General features: G+C 47.1%; 1 protein-coding gene across 2 annotated transcripts in view; it reads right to left on the reverse strand.

The window, feature by feature from the left end:
* RAB6B (RAB6B, member RAS oncogene family) overlaps positions 1–25,627 on the reverse strand; it is a 60,313-nt gene that overhangs the window by 14,049 nt on the left and 20,637 nt on the right. For both annotated transcript variants that reach the window (XM_025448898.3, XM_049099828.1), the window contains exon 2: positions 20,295–20,353. In XM_025448898.3, coding sequence (XP_025304683.1) covers positions 20,295–20,353 — 59 coding nt within the window. The remainder of the gene's footprint in view (positions 1–20,294; positions 20,354–25,627) is intronic.

A 25,627-nucleotide genomic window follows, 5' to 3' on the forward strand; every position in this document is an offset into this window, starting at 1 on the left:
GTAGTCACTGGGGAACAAGTCTGGAATTGACAGGTGGCTTGTGGAACCAGCCTTGTTCCTTAAGTCACACAATGTTCACTCATCAATGAAGTGTGACAGTCCTTGTTTCCAGATACCCTTAAGGAGAATTGTGCAGACCACGTGGAAATCTCTCCCTTCATCAGTGCCCCAGGAGTGCCAAGCGCCTCTGTAAAGTGACCCCTGAGCTGAAAACCAGGTGTGTGACCTCAGGATTGGTGGCAGGGACTGCTGGCTATCCTCCCATATGCAGTCTCCCTTTCGACAGTAATAGGATTCTAGATATGTAAATGGATCAATGGCTACCCCCATAAAGATGGTATTTCCCAGCTTCCTTTGCAGGGAGATGGCTAAATTCTGGTCAGTGGGATGTAAAGGTGATGTATGCATCTTCTGGGATGATGGGGGGCAGGTGACATGCTCACAGCTGCCCTCTTTCCCTTTCCTGCAGCTTGGAATGAAGACAGGTAGTGGTGAGTCATGCTGGCCCATCCAGATGAAGGTGATATAGTAGTGATGACAGAGCAACCAGATGGAGGAAGCCTGAGTCCCTGACCTAGGGGAGCCACCTCAGTGTCCTAGACTGCTTACATCCAGACTATTGTGCGAGAGAGAATGGAATTTCAATTTTGCTTAAGCTACTGTTATTTTGGGTTTCTTTTAACACAGATTAACAATAGTCTAACTAATAGAGCAAAGAACCTTGGAGAAACATACCCCTCAAAGGTAAGCAGCACAGATGGCAATGCTGATATTACTGATGATAGTGTAACAATAACAACCCCAATGCATCTCATGTGGGCACAAGCCACTTCTGCTTCCATGGAGGACTGAGAAGTCACCAGATGACATGACAAGAATTGTGCCATCTGGATCAAGCCTTGGCAAAGCTCAACTCAGTGGCCTCTGCAATCATAACTGCCATTACTGGACACCCACATATTTTATCTCCATTGCCCCCCTCCCCGCCCCGCAAAAGCCTGACCACATCATCGGTATTGAAGAACTAAGTCTGGAAGGGGCCAACCTCCTCTCTACCTCCTCCCTTTCCAGCTGTCTCCCACCTTTAGTCCTACTTTCATGCTTCTTGCACATCAGAGAAATATCTGGTTTCTTAACTGACTACTCTGTCTCCAACAAGCCAGGCCACTGAGCTACAGCAGACCTTCCCATAACTGTACACATTTTTGCCAAAGCACAGGCATTGTTCCTGGGAGTGGCTGAACCATCAGCTTTGCCCCAAAATATATTCCTATGATTGGTTTCCAATAATGGCTGAGTAGTTTTTATCGAACTAACCCTCCTACAGATAACTATTATAAACTGTGGAAAAATACAAGAAATAATTTTTAAGCACTGAAGAGTGAGCAAAAGCAGACAGAAAAATGGAGGGGTTACAAGCTTTGAAGGAAGGCAAGAGAACGAAGTGAGATCCAACATTTAACCAATTTTTCCGGAGGTAACTTCCTAGTCCTATAAGTTAGAGGGGCTTGGTAAACACCTCAGGCTTTCCATGGGAAACCCAGAAGGGCTGGCGTTGGGAGGAAAGGTATCATCGCAGGACTGAGGGTCACACCAGAGGACTGAGGGAAAAACCAAGAGAGACCTATCTTAACAAAATTTAAACATGGTAAGTAATCCTGCCCCATCCTCCCAAAAAGATTAGCTCTCCATAATTTAACTGCCTATTAAAATAAAACTCAAACACTCTTCAGAGGAAGGTAACAGAATCCAAGAATCTCTATAATTTATTGTAGGCATACCTCATTGTCCCGTGCTTTGCTTTACTGTACTTTGCAGATAACTCTTTTTTTTTTTTAAACAAATTAAAAGTCTGTGGCAACTCTGTGTAGAGCAAGTCCATTGGGGCCATTTTTCCAATGGCATTTGCTCACTTTGTGTCTTTGTGTCACATTTTGATAATTCTCATGTTTCAAAATTTTCATTATTATATTTTTTATGGTGATCTATGATCAGTGAGTAATCTTTGCTGTTGCAACTGTTATTATTTTGGAGTGCCATGAACTGCACCCAGAAAAGACAGTGAACCTAATCGATAAATGTTGTGTGTATTCTGAGTATCCAATCAACTGGCCATTCTTCCATCTCTCCCTCTCCTCAGGTCTCCCTATTCCCTGAGACACCACAGGGTGGAAATCAGGCCAATTAATAACTCACAATGGCCTTAAGTGTTATGTGAAAGGAAGGGCTGCACATCTCTTACATCAAAAGCTAGAAATGATTAAGCTTAGGGATGAAAGGTGTCAAAAGCTGAGAAAGGCTGAAAGGTGGGCCTCATGCACCACACAGTTAGCCAAATTGTGAATCCAAAGGAAAAGTTCTTGAAGAAAATTCAAAGTGCTGCTCCAGTGAACCCATATACAGTAAGAAAATGAAACCACCTTATTGCTGAATCGGAGAAAGTGTTAGTGGTCTGAGTAGAAGAACAAACCAGCCACAACATTCCCTTAAGCTAAAGCCTGGTCCAGAGCAAGGTCCAGACTCTTCAGTTCTGTGAGGACTGAAAGGTGAGGAAGCTGTAGAGGAAAAGCTTGAATTCAGTAGAGGTTCATGAGGTTTAAGGGAAGAAGCCATCCTCCATAACATCAAAGTGCAACATGAAGCAGCAATGTAGAAGCTGCAGCAAATTATCCAGAAGATCTAACTAAGATAACTAATGAAGGTGGCTACACTAAACAACAGATTTTCAATGAAGACAAAACAGCCGTATGTTGGAAGAAGATGCCATCTTGGACTTTTTCATAGCTAGCTAGGTAGCAGTTGATTGATTGACTGATTTGAGAGAGAGAGAGAGCACAAGCGGTGGGGTGGAGCAGAGGAAGAGGGAGAAGCAGGCTCCCCTCTGAGCAGAGAGCCCAACGCGAGGCTCCATCCATCCCAGGACCCTGAGATCATGACCTGAGCCAAAGGCAGATGCTTCAATGACTGAGCCACCCAGGTACCCCTAGGACTTTCATTGCTAGAGAGGAGAAGTCAATGCCTAGCTTGGAAGCTCTGAAAGACAGGCTGACTCTCTTGTTAGGCGCCAGTACAGCTGGTCACTTTAAGTTGAAGCCAGTACTTATATACCATTCCCAACTCCTACAGTCCTAAAAAATTATGCTAAATCTACTCTGCCGTGCTCTATAAATGGAACAATCAAGCCTGGAGGATAGCACATTATTCACAACATGGTTTACTGAATATTTTAAGCCCACTGTTGGGACCTACTGCTCGGCAAAAAGGACTCTTTTCAAAATATTATTGCTCGTTGACAATGCACCCAGTCATCCAAGAGCTCTGATAGAGATGTACAATGAGATTAATGTTGTTTTTGTGTCTGCTAACACAGCAGTCACCCTGCAGCCAAGGATCAAGTTATAATTCTATTAAGTCTTATTATTTAAGAAATACATTTTGTAAATTACATTTGTAAATCACTACCAAAGATAGTGAGTCCTCTGATGGATCTGGGCAAAGTAAATTGAAACCTTTTGGAAAGTATTAACCACTCTATAAGCCACTAGGACAATTTGTGATTCATGGGAAGAGATCAAAATATAAACATTAAGAAGAGTCTGGAAGTTGATTCCAGCACTCATGGATGACTTTGAAGGGTTCAAGACTTCAGGTGGTAGTTAACTGCAGATGTGATGGAGACAGCAAGAGATCTAGAAGTGAAGCCTGAAGATGGGACTGACTTGCTGCAATCTCATGATAAAACTTGAATGGTTGAGGACTTGCTTCTTATGGATTAGCAAAAAAAAGGGTTTCTTAAGATAGAATCTATTCCTGGTAAAGATGCTATGAAGACTGTTGAAATGACAATAAAGATTGATAACATCACATAACTTAGCTGATAAAGTAGTGGCAGGGTTGAGAGGACTGACTCCAATTTTGAAAGAAGTTCCACTGCAGGTAAAATGCTATCAAGCAGCATACATCCTACAGATAATTCCTTTGTGAAAGAGTCAATTGTGACAAACTTCATTGTTGTCTTATTTTAAGAGCCACCCCAACCTTTAGCAATTGTCACTCTGATCAGTCAGCAGCCACCAACACTGAGGTAAGACCCTCCCACCAGCAAAATGATTACAACTTGCTGAAAGCTCAGATGATGGTTAACATGTCATAACAATAAAGTCCTTTTTATTTTCTTTTAAAGCTTTTGTTTATTTATCTGACAGAGAGAGAGAGAGAGAGAATGAGCACAAGCAAGGGGAGTAGCAGGCTCCTCTCTGAGCAGGGAGCCTGATGTGGGGCTCAATCCCAGGACCCTGAGATCATGACCTGAGCTGAAGGCAGACGCTTAACTGACCAGACACTCCAACAATAAAGTTTTTTAAGTTAAGGTATGTATGTTATTTTTTAGACCCAATGTTATTATATGCTTAATAGACTACAATGTGGTATAAATATAACTTTTATATGCACTAAGAAACCAAAAAATTCATGTTTCATTTTATCACATGGTCTGGAACCAAACCTGCAGTATCTCCAAGGTATGCCTGTCTTCACAGTGTCCACTACACAATAAAAAAAGGTTTAGACATACGAAGGAGAAGGAAATTGAAGCCATAATCAAGAAAACAGACCCCCAAGTGAACCAGATGTTGGATTAGCAGAGAAGGATTTAAAAATGACTGCTATAAATATGGTAAAAATGTAAAGGAAAAGATGAATGATGAATTTCAAGAGATAAATGGAAATTCTAAAAACAAAAACTGAAAATCTCAACACTACAAAATACAATATCTGAAACAAAACCACACGGGATTTGTATAACAACAGCTAGAACACTGCAGAAGAAAGGTCAGTGAAGAGAGGCCAAAATAAAATGGAGCACGGAGAAAAAAGATACAATAAATAAATAAATACATGAACACAGTCTCCAGAACTGCTTGAACAATATCAAGAATCTGCTATACTTGCAACTGGGGCCTCATGAAAACAACAGACAGATTGAGCAAAAAGATTTTTGAAAAAATAATAGCTAAAGTTTTATCCAATTTGGTTAGAAACATCAACCCAGGGTACCAAGTAGCTCGGTGAACCTAAATCATAATAAATACAAAGAAATCACCCTGGGCACGTCAGAGTCAAACTGCTGAAACCAAAGATACAGAGAAAACCTTGATAGCAGGGAGAAAACAGAAAAACACTTTATACACCAGGGAATAATGGCAAGAATGGCAAGAATGACAGTTGATTTCTTAGCAGAAACAATGGAGGACAGAAGACCGTGGAAAAGCATCTTTCAAGTTCCAAAGAAAGAGCATCACCACCACCATGATCATGGCAGCCTAGAATTCCACAGCCAGTGAAACTTTTCTTAAAAAATGAAGGCAAAACATTTTCAAGTAAGGGAAAGCTGTGATAATCTGTCACCAGTGGGCCCTAATTATAAGAAATGCTTTAGGCAAATTTTACAGATGGCAATTTGCATCTTTAAAGAAGGAATATAAGAGCACCACAAATGGTAAATCTATGAGTAAACATAAAAACATGTGACTTGTCCTTGATCACCTCCTACCTCCACCCACATCAGCAAGAGTTCATAACATTCTCCCCGTTCTTCCATCTTCAGTGTGGTTCCCTCTCAGGAGACAGCCTCAAATCTTACTTTTCAACATTAGATATAAAGCACTTCAATTCCTTGTGTTTACCCTTCATATGACAATGTGTAAGCACAGTAATAATGACTAAGCATCTGAGTACTTATTCTTTGCCAGCAGTTGTGCCGAGTGCTTTACATGCCTTAATTTACTCCTGATAACCTCTGTTAAGAGCAACATTCTTTAGTACTTGTACATCACTGCTAAGAAAATGGAGTGTAAGATGCTTAAGTTACTTGCCCAGGGTCAGCAGCTGAAGTGGCAGAGCCTAGACTAAAAAGAATATTTGCCAAGTTGTCTACCAGTGTCCATCATCATCCCCACATCCCTCTCAGCTCTGAGGGTTTGCTCTCCCTGTTTGAAGCAAGCCTCTCCCTGTGGGTCCCTTGTTCCTGGTCCCCTCCTCTCAGGTGATGCTCTATTGCCATCTCCTTTCCAAGGAGATGAAATGAGATGGCTCATTTTCAAGCTTTCATGCTCTACTCACTCTTTACTTTTGTCCAGAAACCATCCTCAAAATTCTCATGTCTCCATCACTAAGTAGCTTGCTAGCTATCTAGCAAGCTCTCACCTCTCTTCAAATGGTATGCTTTTTGGAAAAGGATCCCCAACCCAGTCTCTACTTCCTCTCCTCCCACCTGCTGCTTGACCAGGGTGGTCCAGGGTCTGTCCTCTGTCCAACCGAGGCTGCTCTTGCTAACCAGGAGACATTTCACCTCTCCACTGTAAGAACATTCTTAGGCCAAGCTCTATTTGATGCACTTGACCCTGATGACCCATCCTCTTCTTGACACCCTTCCTTCCTTTGCTATTCATGACACTGCTTGTTTCTGGCTTCTCTGCCTCTCTAACTGCTGTTTCTTATTGATCTCTTAAAGGAACTTCTTCCTTTCTCTGTTCCTAAAATGTTGCTTGGTCTTTCCTATCCTGTGTCAGGGGACCTCATTACTCTCACAGCTTCAAATAGGATGTACTGATGGCTTCCAATCTATATCCCAAGCCTTGCCTCTGTCCTGACCCCAGATCCAGGTATCCAACTGTTTACTAGGCATCTCACTAGACAGTGTGTCCCACACGGAGCCCATCATCTCCCTCCAAAGTGGGTACTTTCCTCCCTCCTTGAATGGCATCTCTACCACCCCATATGCCCTAGCCTCCAGAAGCCCTCTTGAGTCCCTGCTCTTCACCTGCTCTCTCATCCACTCTCTTACCTCAGAAGAATCACTGAGCTGATGACTTTGCCCCCTGAGCATTTTGTCTCTCCATTCTCAGCATCCCCACCAGCACTGCCCCAGTTAAGATCTCCAACTTCTTTTATCTGAATAACCTCAACAGCTTCCTGACTGGTTTATCTGCCCTCAGGCTCTCCTCTTACAACTAACCTGTCATCCAGGACCAGAGTTATCTTTCTAAAACATAAATCTGGTCATTTCACTCTCCCACTGTCCCTAATAAATAGTCTAAACACTTCACTTGGTCTACAAATTGCTCAGGGCCTGCCTTTCACTTCCTCTGGTCTCATTTCCATCACATTCAGCTTTGACTTTATACTATAGTAATAGTGTTCTGGTTAAGACACTACACACACGAATCACTTTGTGTTTCTGTGCCTTATTTAATGCTGTTCCCTCCTTTGGAATTGTTCTTCCATGTAGTTAAAATTCAGATTCAGCCACTCTGCAAGTCATGATCTCCAAGTCATTTGCTTTTTTTTTTTTAAGATTTTTAAAAATTTACTTACTCATAGAGACACACAGAGAGAGAGAGAGAAAGAGAGAGAGGCAGAGACACAGGCAGAGGGAGAAGCAGGCTCCATGCAGGAAGCTCAATGTGGGACTCGATCCCAGGTCTCCAGGATCACGCCCTGGGCTGCAGGCGGCACTAAACCGCTGCGCCACTGGGGCTGCCCTACAAGTCATTTTCTAAGCCCTATGGCTGGCCTCAGGGCCCCTCATTTAACAGTTTCTACAGGGAACTGGAAAGATCTCAGGCTGGTCAGTCTCTCCTACGGCCCAGTGATTCTCAACATGTAGTGTAGAGACCACTTGCTTCAGAGACACATCAGGAGCTTGTTAAACATGCAGCTTCCAGAGCCCCATCGAGATACACAGAATCACAATCTCTGGGGTGTCAGTCTAGGAACCAGAATTCCAGGTAAGCCTGCAGATAATTCATTTGTGTGGTACAGTCTGCAAGCAACTGCCTAGACTCTGAGCTTGTGCTATAATCAGCGGGAGGAGGCTGTGGTCCAGAAGGAGGGGCAGATTCCCTACCTGGGCTGAGAGACAGAGGGAGATGCCCACGTATGCAGAAGGTGCTATTCATGAGGAAATCAAGGCTCACTCAGAAATCAAGGCTCACTCAGATACCAAGGTCACATAGGAGGCGGAAGCAGGATTTGAACCCAGGTCTCATTTACTGCAAAGCCTCTGCTTTTGACTATTCCGCTGTATTTCCTCTGCTTCCTGAAATCCCTTCGCTTCTGAAGCTGTCACTGTGCCCTGAAGCTGTCATTGGGTCTACGTGGGGGTCACATCCTGTCTGGCTTCCTATTGTCAGACTCTTATGGTCATTAGCCATAATAGCTCTGCAGAGCCCACTTCAGAGGAAATTCATTTGCATTTTAACAAGGACAACTAAAGTCCGCTCTCTAAAGACAGAGCAAAAACAAGAACTTTTAAGATGGCCTTGGCTGAGCCTTGGTTACCAGGAAATTTCTAGCTCCTTGGCATCATCTATTTTCCCAGACACAAGGCACAAGCAGTTGGCCCCACAGCACTGCCAGCTGGAGCCCATCTCTGTCAGGCCCTGGGCAGCTCCTTTCTGGCAAACACTGCAAGTAAGTAATACTCCTTCACCTTCTCATCCTCGAATGCCTACTATGTGTTAGTCACAGAGCAGAATGAGCCCTTGTCTCTGCCCATGAGGAGCTGGAATGCTCCCCTGGAATGCTCTTTCACATGGTTAATACCTATTCAGAGCTGAACTTCCAACCTGTAGAGGAGCTAACATTAGCACACAGGACTGTGCTCCTTGACGATGGAAAGGACCAGTGTGTAGTGAGAAGAACACGAAGAGGAGAGGGACCCTGCTTCTAACTGATTTCCTGAGGCAAAATGAGGGAATTATGCAAGTCCTGAAGTGAATACTAACTTTCTAGCAGGTGAAAAAGGGGGTGCAGTGGAGGATGGGAAACGTGTGTGGAGGGGGAAGCCCAGATGGAGGGAATGGGACAGTTCTGATTTCCTTAATGGCAGAGCTCTTATTAGACCAACCCTCTTGCAGATTACTATTATAAACTCTGAACAAAACACAACAAACAACTATCTGAAAGCACTGCCAAGTGACCAAAAGCAGGTAGGAATTGGAGGGGAGTCAACTTAAAAAAGGGGGGGGGGAACAGCCTTGGGTGAAGCTCCTGTTTTTATGACTTCTTGCTCACTTGAGGGGAGCCCTGGCTGGAGCACAGGGGTTGCTAAAATTTGGCAAGAAACCCAGAGTCTGCTTTTTGAGAAACAAGTCAGATCCCAAAGCTACCACAACAGCCAGAAAATGTGCAAAATCTTAACCACAAGAAAGCCACAGAGAGGGCACTCCAAATTCTATATACAAAAGCTGCCCAAGGGGTGCCTGGTTGGTTCAGTTGGTTAAGTGTCTGCCTTCGGCTTAGGTCATGATCCCAGGGTCCATGTTCAGTGGGGAGCCTGTTTCTTCCTCTCCCTCTGCCACTACCCCTGCTTGTGCAGACCCCAAGCAGCCTACCTAAAACTAAAAACAAAACAAATCTGAACAGAACTTTATTTTTTTTTAAGATTTTATTTATTTATTCATGAGAGACACACAGAGAGAGGCACAGACACAGGCAGAGAGAGAAGCAGGCTCCCTATGGGGAGCCTGACGTGGGACTCGATCCCAGGACCAGGGATCACAACCTGAGCCAAAGGCAGACGCTCAACCACTGAGCCACCCAGGCATCCCTGAACAAAACTTTAATTTGCTGCCTACCTACTGCCTACAGGGAAGACAATGAAGAATTTGGATTCAACCAATACTCTTCCAAAGAAACAAACAGAATTCACAGTCTTAATCACAACGTGTAGGATAAATCTTGATTTATTCAGCATATGAAGTGCCAACCATGTTCAAGAAAAAAAACAGGTGGAGACCAACACTGAGGTGACCCAGCTACTGAAGTAGCAAGTCGTTTAAAGTAGCTAATAGGATTATGCTCAAATATATAGAGATACGCTCATAACCAAGGCACAGATTTTAAAAATCTCAGAAGAGAAAGAGAAACTATAAAGAAAAACGAAATACAAACTTAGAACTAAAAAACAGATATCTGAAATTTTAAAATCACTCATGGGCTTGACAGCACATAAACAGTGAATGTGAAAACAGATCAACAGAAATAGGACACAATGCGACACAACAATAGGAGGATAGCAAGCAAAAAGAACGAGCCACCCAGGTAGAAACCTCAGTGATTCCCTCTTACCTGCCACCCCCACACTCCCTCTTAAAGGCCAGCATGCCTCATAAAGGGGGGTGTGTGTTGACAGGAACATGGTGCTTGTGTGGGTTGAGTGTGGGGTGCGGAGGGAGTCACTTCTGCTTTGAAGGCAAAGCCCAGATCCATGAGATACACATAGCCTGGTGATGCCAGGAGGCTAAGAGGCTGAGGAGACCAGAAGTTCATGGGCCTTTGGGGAGAGGGAAAGGTCAGACTTCTACCAGCAAATGTAGGCTTCCTTCAATGACTCCCTGAGGCTGACCATGGCCAGGCCCAGAGGATGCTGCTAGCACCTTTGCCAAATGGACCGGGTGGATCACGGGCTGTTTTTAGTGACCTCTCCCAGTGCTCTGCAGGATCTGAGTACTCTGTGATGGGCTTGGAAGAGCACTGGATTGGGAGCCCCTCCTCTCTGAAATGGGTATATTCATAGCCTCCGTTAAGGACTGCAGATCACGTGTGTTAGACTATGCAAAGGTACTCTGTAAAAACACAAATGACCAACCCACTAGAGGATTTCCAGGAGAAGCTCTAGAAACCCACTCCACAGAAGACCCTCCCAAGTTTCTCAGACTGGTTATGGGAAATGCATCCCCATGCGGCAATCTACAGGATAAAGGTAAACTGTAATCAAATGTTTCTGAGAAAGGTTGCATATTCTAACTCCTAGGGGAGAGCCATAAAACACACTGGTGCAGTAAACACTCTGAGAAGTCCTGCACGAAAGAAACACGAACAATTACATGGAATCCAACATTTCCCAAGCTTCCTTGCTCTAGGAAACTTTGGGCTTGTAATCCTCATAACATCCTTTATCAATAAACTAGTGTTCCCAGGGCTTCAGGAAAGGCTGGCTGAGTTCTAAAGGAGACCACATCCCTCTTCTAGCTTGGCATGGAGTCTGAATCAAAGTATTCATTCTCTGTACTTTGTTTCCTCTTATAAATAAGTCTTGCTGGTAACTATGCCACAGGAATGTAAGCAGGATATCAAGACACATGAGCAGCAGGCTTGATATGGGGGGCCCTCCTGCCAGTCCACGGTTCCCCGGATCCTCCCTCCCCTCCTCAGCTGTGCTGCCCGATGCCCCTTCCCAGGAGGCTGGGCTGCACTCTACACTCCACTATTTACTCCTTTAATATCGTGCTTACACACTGCACTGCTTATGAAAAAGGGCAAGCATTTCATTTTATACAAAACATGAGGAATCTTAACAAGCACAGGTTTCATAGCCACATCTACATCCACTTTGTCCTGAAGGTGGTATCACAGTGTCCATGGGGGCTCAGACACAGAGCGCAGAATGACATTGCCCACCTCCCTCTGTACGAGACCACCATCAGCCCAGTGGATCTCCAAGAAAAGAGATGTCTCCTGAAGCACTCGTTGGAATCTTTTTCGCTGTGTGCATTTATTATGAAATATAATTTTGCATCCACTTTCTGACAAGACACAGTAATAAAGTCCGCAGTGGAAATCTGCATGATGATTTGCATAAATTGACTCAAGACTCTTCTCAGGAAGAGAACTCACGAAAAAGAGTGTATGTGTGTCTTTTTCTAGCCTTGGCCAGGCCTTGGCCCATGGCTGGGGAAGCATCCATAAGTGGCAGAAAGCAGCTGGGCATGACGAGCCCTCAACAATGAAGCGGCTGTTTGTGCTCTGCACTGACCATCAGATGAGAGTACAGGGTAGAGTCATGCAAATTAGCATGCAAATGAGGCTGGCAAAACTTTAGGATTCAGACTGGCAAGTGGGCACTGTGGGGGAAGGAGGCGGCAGCCTTGGGAAAACATGCTGGGCAGGGTCCGTCTGTGCCAGTTGCTCAGCAGAGTGCTCTGGGGGAGGGGATGCTGACTCAGGAGGTCAAGGCACAGGTACCAGGCTCCTTTCAGCCACTTCAGCCTCAAAGCCTGCACAGTCACTTTCCTCCCAGTGGAATGTGGCTTGTGCCTGTCACCACCCAATTTAAGTACTTATCAATTGCTCTTTTATCTCCTATGGTCTGAAAGGTCAACCAAGGAGTATGCACCTCCTGCCTTTAACTAAGGGATTAAATGTTAAATTTCATCCAAATCGGTCGATCCCTTCAAAAGCCACAGAGATTCTCAGTGATGTGTGTGGCCTGATGCTCCCTTGGAGGCTTCTCAAAGGGTCATGGAAGGATCCAAGCACGGAGGATCTTTTGCCCTCTCCTTAACAGGGCGAAAGATGCTCCTCCAAAAGTGGTGGACTTTTGAGGGTGTCTAAGAACCATATAAGGGTAACCTGCAAAGTGAACAGGATGGACTCCTGACTCTAGGGCAGATAATTGCACTATGAGTTCCATTAATCTATGAAACATAGCAGTTGCTGCTGGTGAGCTCACCCAATAACCCCCAGCCACCTCTTACTCCACCTCTTGCTGGCCTAAAGACAGTAAAAGTGAAATTCTGCTTTTCTAGCCTCTCCAGGGGTTAAGGGTGACTGGGCGACCTAGTTCTGGCTGGTTAAGACATAAGCTGCAGTCTGCCGGAGGGGGAGGAGATCCTAAGAAAGTTCTTGCTTTCTTTTCCTGCCTTGAATGCAGAGATGATGTCTGGAGCAACAGCCAGCCCACATGCAGATAAGAACCCACACACCAGAAAGAGGAACAGAGTGAGAGCAAGAGCACAGGGAGTGACAGCATCACTGTGCAGCTGTACCACCTCAAGTCCCACTGTGACCGCTTGTACCTGGAAAACCTCACCCTCTCTTCTCAAGCCACCATTAGTCAGTTTTCTGTACTAGGAGGTAACCACATTCCTAATTTGTTATATGCTCAACAGATGAGAGAGAGAAAGGGCAGAGGAGAGGTGGAGAGAAAGAAAAGATGTTAGAGCAAGACCAGGTCTGCCCTCAGTCCAGAACTCCAGAAGGAGCACGTGGATGACCAGCGGTACTCCGGTGGGTCTCAGAGGGCCAGGTCATCTTGCCAAGATGCCTGGCATTCAGGGGGATTTCACTGTATGACTGTCGCCTCATATTTTGACCACAGAACTTAATGTCTGCAAAGGTGGAACTCTACTCTATGAAAATAAAATCATCATGTTGCTAGAATTAAGTTAGGACTAGAGTTCAATGTTTTGCCAGAAGCACAGCAGCATCTGGCAGAGTCGCCAAATACTGCCCAGGTGTAAGCACAGGGATGGCTGGGAGGCCCATGATTTCCTAGCAGGACACTTTGTTAGTAAGCTCTTGTCAGCTTCATTTCATCACTATCAACCTAGTTGGCAGGAGAGTTGCTGCTATTGCCTTCAGTTTTCTGTGTTTTGGATTTTTTTAAAGATTTTATTTATCCATGAGAGACACAAAGAGAGAGGCAGAGACATAAGCAGAGGGGGAAGCAGGCTCCCTGCAGGGAGCCCGATGCAGGACTCGATCCCAGGACCCCGGGATCACAACCTGAGCCAAAAGGCAGACACTCAACCACTGAGCCACCAGGTGTCCCTCAATTTTCTGTTCTGCTTCTCTATATGGTGTATAGTAATGCACATTTGTGTCAACAGTACTTCTGGCCTATGATTTTCCATCATCTAGATTTTAAGACTGATGCGAGCTATGGTCTAAATACAATTTAACCACATTTTTACTGCTAAAGTTTGAGGCAACTGGTCTAGATGAAATAGGGGTTAAATCCTATCCAAATAATTCCCAGGGTAAAAGAGAATGCAGTACTAAAAAATGGGGATGCTGGTCCAAGGTCTCTGAGCTAAGTGACAAACCTGGGATTGGAACCCAGGCCTCCTCTGCATGTGGCATCATTCTGAAGGAGAAAGAAAGAGTTGAGGTAAAAGGAAACATGTTGAATCCTTGTCCTTGGTATGTGACCTCACTCTGACCACCTCAACCAGGGGCAGAAGATCCTATCCCTGTCTCCCCCAGGTATTGCGTGGTTATCTGAACACCACACGGGGACATGTGGCATCTTAGACTCTGTGGAGAAAGGCCCCTCTGTCTGCTCCTCCTTTCTGTATACCAACCCACAAGACTCATCAGTTCCTAGGACTCTGGGGATCCAGATTTTGTGCAACCAGATTCTGTGCTTCCCCCTCTGCTTATGTCTCTGCCTCTCTCTTTGTGTCTCTCATGGATAAATAAAATCTTTAAAAAAATCCAAAACACAGAAAACTGAAGGCAATAGCAGCAACTCTCCTGCCAACTAGGTCGATAGTGATGAAATGAAGCTGACAAGAGCTTACTAACAAAGTGTCCTGCTAGGAAATCATGGGCCTCCCAGCCATCCCTGTGCTTACACCTGGGCAGTATTTGGCGACTCTGCCAGATGCTGCTGTGCTTCTGGCAAAACATTGAACTCTAGTCCTAACTTAATTCTAGCAACATGATGATTTTATTTTCATAGAGTAGAGTTCCACCTTTGCAGACATTAAGTTCTGTGGTCAAAATATGAGGCGACAGTCATACAGTGAAATCCCCCTGAATGCCAGGTCTGCCCCATGTAACATTCTCAAACACTTTCACTTGGCTGTTCCATCAGCCCTTCCTACTCAACTCTGCATTTTCATTTGTGCTGATGGCACTGAGAGTCTTCCAGGGTGTCTGGACAGAAACCTAAGACCCACCCCGGCCTCTCCCTCTTCTGCACCCTAAGACCCTCGGTTCACTCATTCCTTCCACTGTCCTCAGCCCAGGCTCCTCACTTAGCTCCCATGCAGTCCTGCATTAACTGCTCTATCACACTTCTCTATGCCCTGCCCTGTCACACGCAGCTGCATCCAGGTCTATGTGGGCCCCGCCTGCAACTGTCCCCTCTGCCCAAGCCCAGTGCTCCACATCTGTCTCCTACAAAGTTTGAAATCTTCAATCCCATCAGTGCCTATAGTAGGAACCCTCAACAGCTTTGTTTCCTGCCTTACAAGCCCAAGCCCCTCTGAGCTTCCAAGGCCTGCCACAATCCCAACCATCTGTACCCGCTTATCCACGAGGCATGGCAGGCTAAGAGCCTAGGGCCTATGGTACTTTCAGGGGCCACGAAAATATTTAACTTTTAAATTTTAATTCCTTTTAAAATCAAGATAAAAATGAATATAATAATAATAAATATATAATAATGAATCTAGTCTGGATTATATGTTCTTTTAACAAGTTATTAAATATAACTTCATATATATATATTTAATGAAGGAAATAACAAAGCACCCATAAAGACAATAGTGTGTAAGGCCCATGAACATGAAAATGCAGCCTGCCAATAATCCATCCAAAGGCCCCACTCTTCCCTTCCACTGCAGTGGGCAGGCCCCTCCCCGTCATACACACACACAGTGCTGGACCATCACACTTTGGACTTCCACAAATGCTTCTCCTTCAGCACGTAATCATTCCTCCCTCCAGCGCAGCTACAGTCAAATCATCCCTCACTCTCTCCAGGAAGACTTCTGTGCCCACTAGAACGGCCACTGATCCCTGCCTTGTCTGAAGCTCCAGATGGTGCTGAGGCCCAGGCCAGAAGCTCTGGTCCCCGATGGGATCAGACTGGGGGTACCATAATGGGTTGAAAATAATGATCCACCCCAAATTCATGCCCACTTGGAACCTCAGAACATGACATCTGGAAATAGGGTCTTTATAAATGGAATTAGTTAAGAATCTCAAGATGAAAAATCATTCTGTATTTAGGGTAGGGCCCTAAATCTAACGACTGGTGTCCCCACAAGAAGAGCAGACTACACAGAAGCCCAGTGAGAAGGCCACATGAAGACAGAGGCAGAGACTCTAGCTCTGCAGCCTCATAACAGGGGCTGCAGCCACAGCTGCCAGAAGCTGGGGGGAGGCCCAAGGAAGGACTGTTCTCCCAGAGCCTCAGAGGAGCCTTCAGGGTCCCTTCAGAGGAACCCAGAGCCTTCAGCCTTGGTCCTAGACTTCTGGCCTCCAGAACAGTGAGAAACAAAATTCTGTTGTATAAAAGCACTCAGTTTGTGACAATTTGCTATGGCAAAACCCAGAAAACCAACCCAGAGCCCAGAAGTGAGAGGAAAGCCTCGGGGCAGAGCAGTTGGCAACTACGGTGCAGATCACTGAGGGGGTGCGGGTCCCTCAGGCAACCCCTTGGCCTGTGCTGGCACAGCGGACACACCTGTTCTGTTCCTTGCCCAGAGGTTCCGTGGGATCCTCGGAGTGACCCAGCACAGGCAAAGCCTCCCAGTCCCTTAGGAGTGGTCCTGTACTCCTGGAGCAGCTGAGTAAGCTCTGGCAGGTGGGGGCCTCTCCCAGGAGCAGCCCCTTAGGTCAGTGTCTCCTAGGTTGTGCTGCGGTAGGAGATCTAGGAATGGGCCACTGGCTCAGGCCTTGGCTAAAAGTTCATTTAAATCACCTCAGAGATTTAAAAAATGCTACTGTCTGACCCATCCTGTGAATCTCTAGGCCATCTCCCCTGTAGGTGATGCTAATATATGGCCAAGACAGAGAGCCCATGAAGGACCTATGAGAAGCCCCAGATGAGTGCTGCTTCCAAATCCTGGCCTCTCATCCCAGTGGCCACCTGCAGATGCAGGAAATCTCCCATCATGGTGCTAGTGCAGGTTTTAAACAGGTAGCCTAAGGACTAAGCTGCAGATGTGTTTCATGTGGCCTACACAGAAGATCAAGTCTCATCACAGTGCAGGTACCAAAAGGTGTCTTCTACAACTACTTTTGAAAGCAATGTTTTAGTTGGTGTTTTATACAAGAGAATTATTGTAGACGTTAATCTCACCAGGCTGAAAGTCTTGATTTTTGGCTTCTTCAGGTGAGTAGATTTAGATGAGGTAAAGGGAGGGGTGGTGAGAGGCTGGTTAGTAAACATGCCATGAGGAGAACAAGGATGTACATGTGTGTATGTAGCAGGGGTAGTGCCAGGCAAGAGGTGGCAGGGGACCTGCTCTCCTGAGGCCTGCCAGCTGACAAGGTGGCCTCTCTCCGTGGCCTGCCAGGCAGACAGGACCCTTCCAAGAGGTGGAACAAGGAAATCCAACTCTGCATGACCCTGGTCTTCACAAGACCTCACGCCAGCCCCTTAGGGCCTCAGGCTTGTTCGGCCCCAGATGGAGAGAGGGCTCACTGACTGCCACCCAGGATGAGATTTGACACCCTCTGCCCTCCATGCCCTGGCTGAAGGCAGGGCCAGATTCTGCAGCCAGGTCATCTTCTCTCACTGTCCCTCCAAACACAGAGAAGGCATGTGACAGACATCTGTTGTCAGAATGAGTAAATGAGGGACACGGAGGATGAGAGACAGCGCCTGAGGCACACAAAAGGATGGGAGAAAGGGAGGAAGGATTCTGTCTGGGGAACTGAGCATCTTAGCTATGCGAAAGTGAGGGGCCCTGCCGGCTAATGGAGTAGATGTTTGAGGGGGTTGGTGAGGAGTGGTCAGGGACAACTAGGAACATTCCCCAGAGCCCTTGGGGATCTTGTCTACTTCCCAAATGTCTCTGCCACCATGTTAAGAAAAACAAAATAAACAATACCATTTCCCCCTCTCTTTCTCCAGAGAGTTCATTAAAATGGCCTATGTGTACACAGAATTGGATCCCTGGCCTCCCAGCCTAATTACCATCTTAAAGAGCATTGGGAAAGAAATTCTATCTGCTGCAATAACAAAGTCAAAAAAGTCCACGGTGGTGAAGGTCTTGCTTCCCTTTGGGTTTTCTCCCCTTCTCACCAAGACATCTGGCCCCTGAGGCTTCTCAGCCTGGTGGGGTCTGAAAACCAAGGCAGAGGATGCCTCTCCAAGCCACTCTGGTACCAGCAGGCACTTGACACCACCAGCTATGGCCAGGCCCTGTGCTGGGTCTATGAATGGAGGAGCAGATCTGACAGGTCCTGGCTTCAGCCAAACACACAGACCGTCCAAGGAGCCAGAGCACACTGGAGTTCCTGTGGAACTGGGAGACTAAAGGAGACCTGAGGACAATGTGCCAGGGCAGACAGGGCCGTGGCAGAGAGAAGAGAGAGGACCCCATATGCAGAGCAATCAAGTGCTCAGAGCCTTGATGAGTCAGAAGAATTTTTCACAGCTAAGGAGAGGAGAAGGAAGGTCATTCCAGCAGAGGCGACACTATGAGCCAAAGTGTGGAGGGCGTGACTGTTTGCCCGTGTGGGGAGCAGCTAGCAGAGACGCCTGCTGGACCACAGGATGCGGGGCAAGCGGAGGCAGTGGGAGAGGACACTGGAGATGGAGGTAGGAGGAGATTCTGAGAAACTCGAAGGACATGAAGGGGAGTTGAGGCCTTGATCCATGCCCATGAGAATCACCAGTCACTGCAAAAGTCATATATGCTGCTACCTACTGTCAAGAACAGTAGTCAGCTAAGAGTCCCATTGTTTTCAATGGGACACCAACAAGAGGCATTATAAATAACTTAGAATTTTTTTAAAAATCAAATAATCAAAATAATATCTGGAGGTCATTCACACACAAACACATGCACATACACAAATAAATGAATACCCAGGCTTTCAGAACTAAAGTCTGTTAGAAATAATCTCGAAGGAAGACTGATGTGGGAAGAGGCCCCCTTATGGGGAGGAGGCCCCTGGCAAGCCTGCTGTCGTACAAAGTCATACAAAGCCCTGGCCTGCAGAGAGAACACAACGAAGACAAAGTGTGGCCAAGATAGACACTCTACAGCCTACGACCTGGGTCGTGCAGAGAGTTCAGAGCCCCTCTCCCAGAGAGCCTAGTGGGGTCTGAAAACCAAGGCAGAGGATGCCTCTCCAAGCCACTCTGGTGCCAGTAGGCACCTGATACCACCAGCTATGGCCAGGCCCTGTGCTGGGCCTGTGAATGGAGGAGCAGATCTGACAGGTCCTGGCTTCAGCCGCACGTTCTTACCCACTGTTCCCAAGGCCGCTAGTTGTCTGGTATTTCAGACACAGCAGAGGAAAAGCAGGGAATGGGAGGGGGCAGAAAGAGTGGCTGTATTGGAGGCAAAAACAATGATTGGTCCAGAGGAGACAAGACCAAAGAGCAGACACAGAACGGTAATCTGCACTGAGCTGTGCTCTGCATCCTCTGTAAAGCCAGGGAAGCAGAGGGACCTCTTAGCACAGAGGTCCCCAGTTTGTGCTGTAAATACTTGTCCTCTGAGGACTCAGGAACAAAAGGATTCCATGATCAAACACATCTGGGAGATCCTGACACCCATATCCCTCTTTCAGCAAATCAAAACCATGTATCGATGTAGTAAAAGTCTTGAGAAATCCTGCAATGGAAAAGTCGATTGGCTTTAGTTTACCAGTGTTTCCTAAATCTGTATAAGCACTGAGCCTTCATACCTATCTTTTCTTCTGGAGTAACACCAGCTAACATGTCTTGGAACTAGTATCTTACAGAATTCACTAGCTTAGAAAAATTATTATTTGTCCCTTTGTTATGGAAGACAATATCTTTTTTTATTCCTTAAACATAGTTGAGATGATTAAATTTGGTGCCTTCTGCAAAAAGCTATAGTTGCAGGGGAAATTCATTTCATCTGCACATACCTCCTGACTCACCAGTAATTTCAGGAGAGTGAAATGTTATTGACACCGAGGAGCTCAGTCTTTGGGCCAGCTGGAGCCACCTCTGGGCCACTGGTTGGCCCCAAACCACTCCTGAGAGCCAGAAGCCATGGAGCTCACTCTGTCCAGCCTCCTGCCCATGCACAGCAGTGGAACTAGCCTCTCCAGGAAGGAAGTGCCTTAGCAACAGTGCATGCGTGCAGGGTCTAGCAAACATAACCATGCTTGAGGAGCAAGTTCTCTTACTGCTCTAATTTTCATCTCCCTCATTTTACACCTTACCTATCCACTCTCCTCTACATGATGACCCTGCACATAACCAAACAGTGCCCATGGGGAGCAAGAGAACAGAGACTGAAATGTGTCTTCTCTCTATTTTTACAATTTTCCTCTTGAAAGTGTTTCTTTTACCAACGTTTGGATTTTCAAAAGGGCTTTGGGTCTTTACTGAACTGAGGCCAGTGCACAGATGGAAAGGTCTTCCAAGCAGAACAGATGCCCAGGGACCCCAGGACCATTGTGCACACGTCCAGCATTAGAAGACCTCGAGAGAGGCCAGCATAGTCTCTGGGCAGCCATCCTGGCTGCAGACATGGTGGGGGAGGCATGAGCACCCAGAACCTCACCTGGTATGTGTTGTCGAAGCTGTCATACATGAACCGTGTGATCAGAGACGTCTTCCCAACTGCAAAACAAGAAGAGAGGGGTTCAGCTGTAACAGGTATGCTAGACTCCTCTAAACACATGTCATGTGAAGCAAACAGATAAGGAAACGAAAAAGCCTAGAGGAAAAGATGAAAAGTGGAAACAGAAGCAGGAGACAGACCCCTGGACAGGGACCCTGAGGAGAGGTGGCCAAGTCTCCACTGGGTGGGCTGTAGGGGAATTCTTGTCCAGGAACAAGCAGGAGGCCTCTCCCATCCCGAGAATTCTCACCACCCACACGGGGTCTTCCTTGATCTCCAAGAGTCTGAATAAAGCAAGAACCATATATGAAGAATCAGAGCAAGTCAGAGTGTAACACAAGATGCTCCTCTAGCTTGGGCCCATGTTCACCTGGAAATACTGCCTTGCCACTGGCCACACACTGGGATGGTGGCATGCTCTTTTCTTCCCATTCACTCAGCCTGGGGACTAGTAAGGAGAGTGGCTTTCCAAGGAACTGGGGGGAAGTGGAAGGAAATGGGCTATCCCCTAATGTGTCAAGGGCAGGAGTATTTTTTGTAGTGTGTGCCTGACAGTCTAGCTCCTTGCAGGAGGTTTAACATCCTTGGACCTTGCCAGATGAATGCTGGCAGGATCCCTAGTCACTGTATCAACCCAGGACCCCCCTCCCACATTTGCAAATGCCCTCTAAGGGGCAGTATCACCCCCAAACAAGAACCACTGGCATAGGTGAGAGAAACGAGGCAGTCTCTTGGGAATTCCACAAATGCTGCTAATTTCCCAAACTGCAGGACTTGCCTTCTAACCTAACCCTGTGCAGGTCCCCTGGGGCCCAGAAGTAAGGGAAATGCCTACCGCAGCATTTCCCATTATCTGGGAGGGGAAGAAGGGTGACCAAAGAACATCTGTTGGGTCAGGCCCAGGGAGGAGTGCTTCTCTACACTGTCCCATCAAGTCTCTGCCATGGGTCTGGGAGGCTCAGACAGAGATGGCCCAGCTGAGATTGGCTCAGAGCCCTCCCGATCTGCGCTGCTGGAGACAGACAACCTTGGCAGGGAAAACAAAAGAGCCAGCACCTGCAGGTTCTCCAGCCTGCAGCCCCTTGATTCTTGGATGGGATGTCCACAGGCTGGGCTTAGTGGTGTGGCTGTGGTCACTCTGTGGATGGAGCAGGGCAACCCAATTTGGCAACTCTGGGAAAGGTCCTTTACCAGCTGTGAAGCCTTAGTAGTACACCATTTAAGAGACAAGCAACTGTCTTCCAAAAGCCACATTTCTAAGGGAAAGACAATCATCTTCTAGCCAAAAGGGACATCTGACAGACTGCCTATGGCAAAACTTAGAAGGCCCCACCTCTGACCCAGATTTGACTAGCTGGATTCAAATCCTAGCTGAGGTGCTGTTTAGCTGTGTCATTTTGAGGTGGTCATGACCGCTCCTCTGGACCTCTGTTCCTCATTTTAAAATGGGTATAATAACATCAAAGCCTTCAAAGAACAGTGATAAGAATTAAATAAAAGTGCCAGGCACAAAGGAAACGCTTAAAAGTGGAAGGAGGTGGCAGGTAACTGACATACTGAGATAATTTCCAGAAGATCAGATTTAAAACAAAAACAAAAACAAAAAAAACTACCATAGCCACTGGCTTGACCTTGTCCATCATGTCTCTTCATTTGGCTGTCTCTGATTTGCATCCTTTAAAATAAAACTAAAAGCATAAGTAGAACACTTTCCTGAGTCCTCTGAGTTGTTCTGGTAAATTACAGAACCTGAGGAGGGTCATGGGAACCCCCTGAATTTGCAGCCAGTTGGCCCAAAATGCGGTGTCCTTGGGAGCCCACTTGTAGCTGGCACCTAAGTGGGGGGGCCATGCCCTTAAACCGGGGGTCTGATGCAGTAGTGCCAGGTCATATACCAGCTGGCGTCACAATAGCCACATTTCTATTCTGAACATCTCTGGGGTGAGCAGTAACACAGCCACAATCTATTCTAATCTAACTTGGAAACTGATAGGTATTAATCTGTTAAGTGCTTTCCAAATGCTTTAAATCTCCTCTTAACTTTCACATGAAGGTGAGAAGTAGAGGTTTGCCACACAGAAAGGCCTCGCTGCAAAGTGCTAAGGGGACCACAGAGTGAAATCCTGAGCCAGCAAGAGGCAGACAAAATTTAAGACAACACAGCATCCTCCGTTTCCAAAAGATAGTGGAAAATTATCACCTCCTCAGGAAGAGGGATCACAGGGTCCACTAGTAATTTCTTCAGGTGGTGACACACTGCATCTCATATCTCGGTGAGGGGCAAGCATCAGGGAGCAGAATAGGGAGAAGGAGGGATGACACCAGTTCTCTTCCTGTGATGAGTTCTTCCCTGGGACAGCTGAGCAGGCAGGGAGGTGAGACCACAGAATTGCTAAAAGTAACTAGAGGGGCAGGAGGTCCATGGAGTGGCTGAGAACTTAGAAATCCCTGCAAGGGTTTCTACGGCCAAGTTACCCCATCTCGAGACAACATCCACTGGCAGTGGGTGAGCACTGGCTCGCAGGGTGACTACTAGGTGGAAGAAGGAGGTTCCAGGACAACAAGTTGTTCACTGGGGCTGTGCAGGAGGAACTTTTAGGTGTGCAGTCCTGCCAGTATTTCCTGAGCATTCCCACGATAACCATGATGGGCAGCACATGCCTTCTGTACTTACAGAGTGTGTTCCTGGTACGTGCCAGGCACAGATTTGCTTGACAGCAGTGAGCAGAAGACATGAGACCCTTACCCACCAGAAGCTTGTGGGAATTTTGTGCTTGCAGCATCCCTGCACTAACCATAACATGGTTTAGGCCTCAACTCTGAAGCAGGTGCTCACATCATCCTCATTTTATATATGCAAGGAGACAGGAGTTGACAGCTATTTGCCCAGGGCCCGACTGAGTGGGGCCAGGTAGAGGGGTGGTCTGACAAGGGAACAAGCTCCTCTCCCTGACTCTCTTCAGCATCTTGGGGTCCCACTGGGTCTCCAGATTCTTATAAGTCATTGCTGCCACCACCACTATGGATGTCACAGGACTCTGGAAATGGCCCCACCAAACCACAGGACCTTTTCCTTGGGACTAGATAAAGGCAGGGGGCTTTTCCCCACTGGGGCCATGTCTGACCCAATCTGGAAGGTCAGAAACTGGGAAGTGAGGGACACAAGGCAGGGCTCAGAATGTACGCGTGAGTGGGCTTGAACACCTGGGGCCCAGCACCCCAACCGAGGCCTGGACCGAATGACAGGTTCATTACTGATTCCCTGCAAACAAGAGTAATTTCCTACTCTTCCTCCAGACCCATCTTTCTCATTTCTCAGAGCAGAAGCCCGCCCTCTTCCCTTCCTGAGAGCTTCTCCAAGACCACCCTCACTCTGTCCACAGCTGCCAGGATAATGTGGCTCAGACCTTCCACAACCGCCCGGGGGGCGGGAGGGTTGGTGGGGAAAGGTCTGGGAACCTGCAAACGGAGAGCTCGCATCGCCCACCTCAGTCTCATTGTGAAGGGTGGCAGGACAGCTGCAGCCATCACCTGACTGGGTACTACCACTGCGCCAAAGGCGGGGGAGGCCGGAGAGGGGCAGCGGCATCGTGCAGTCGTGCAGTCGAGCAGCTCCTGCTGCCTCTGGGAGCTGCCCTCCCCTCACAGCTCTGTTCTCAAGGTCATGCTGTCCCACATGCCTTCTAACAGCAGCTCTTGGACACCACTGCAGCAACGCAGAGCTTTTTCTGAGGACAAAGATTCAGCTCCACCGGCAGGATTAGATTAAATAAGCAGGCATATCGTTACTGAGCTCTTCTCCCTGCTCACGGCTCAGCAATATCTTCTGGTAGTTTAGTCCCACATGATTAAACAGGGAGATGCATTTTTTCCTCTTTCAACCAAATGAGGGTGAGAAAATTCATTACTGAGCAGGAGTCCTTACAAAGAAGGAGACGGACTCTCTTACTGGGCTTCTACTCGATGCCAGACAAGCACTTACTGGTGCTTAACTTAGGTTCCCTCATTGAATCCTCATCACGATCCAATGAGTTAGTTATTGTCAACAAGGTCACAGGGCTGGTAAGCACTGGAGCTGGCGTATAAACCCAGATCTGACGCCACTGTCCATGCTGCATGCACAACGCTATGCTGGTTTATGGAAAGGTCTGACCAGCAGCAAAGCAGGAGATCACAAAAGTCAGGGGCCCAGGTGGCTGGGCAGTCAGAAAGGCCACAGGGAGGAGGCAGGGCAGTCACTGAGCTGTGGGAGGGTGAGGTGAGAGAGAATGGGTATTCCAGGCAGAGGGAACAGTGTGAGGAAAGGCACAGAGGCAGAGACACAAGGCCATGATAAGGGACAGGAGGCAATAGTCCAGGGAGAGCAGAAACGTGTCTAGGAGCCATGGGGAATACATGTGGAGGTCTCCACATCTGAGTTTTATCTCAGGGAAAATGGAGCCCGACCAGTGTGTGAAGAGAGGCCCGAGTGGCAAACACTGTTCAAGGAAGCTCCTTGTGGCCAGCAGGTTGATTTAAGCCAGACTCTATCTCTGGCGCCAGCTGTGGAAAGAGGGAAAGAAAGAAGGGAAGGCAGAGAGAGGCAAAGCCAGCAGGGCAGGGAACACACCAAGGACCATGGACTCTCTCCCAAGGGTGGTGGCAGCTTCTGAAGGGTCTTAAGTAGAGAGATGGTAGAAACAGGTGTGGCCATTCATAACTTCCATAATGGTACTCCCCATCCTCACGCTCTTTTTATAATGTGCCACTGATACTTGTCTAGGGGAAGGCCTGTGACTAGGGCAGAAATGGATGGTGCTGTGACTCTCAAGGGCTAGGTTAGGAAAGGTGGCACAGCCTATCTGGAGTGCTTCTGCTCCCTCACACTCTGGACGATGTCCCTTCAACCCAGCCGTGCCATTCTGTGAGGAGGCCCAAGGCAGCCAATGTGAGGAAGGACCACACAGAGACACCGACCTGGCAAGAAATGGAGGTCCCCACCAGCAGCAGACCTGTGGGCAAGGGGGCCTTCCAAGCACTCACCCTCATTTGGTTGAAAGAGGAAAAATGCATCTCCCTGTTTAATCATGTGGGACTAAACTACCAGAAGATATTGCTGAGCCGTGAGCAGTGAGAAGAGCTCAGTAACGATATGCCTGCTTTACATTTGGGTGGCTTCCAGGTAGCCACAGAGGTCTCTCTACCCACTCAACAAACAGCCATTAGGGGCTTACTCTGTGCCAGGCCCATGCTGGGCACAGAATTCTCAGAGAGACAGCAGGTGCTCCTCTGCT

Source organism: Canis lupus, chromosome 23 (assembly GCF_003254725.2).
Source record: "Canis lupus dingo isolate Sandy chromosome 23, ASM325472v2, whole genome shotgun sequence".
NCBI classification, from domain to species: Eukaryota; Metazoa; Chordata; class Mammalia; order Carnivora; family Canidae; genus Canis; species Canis lupus.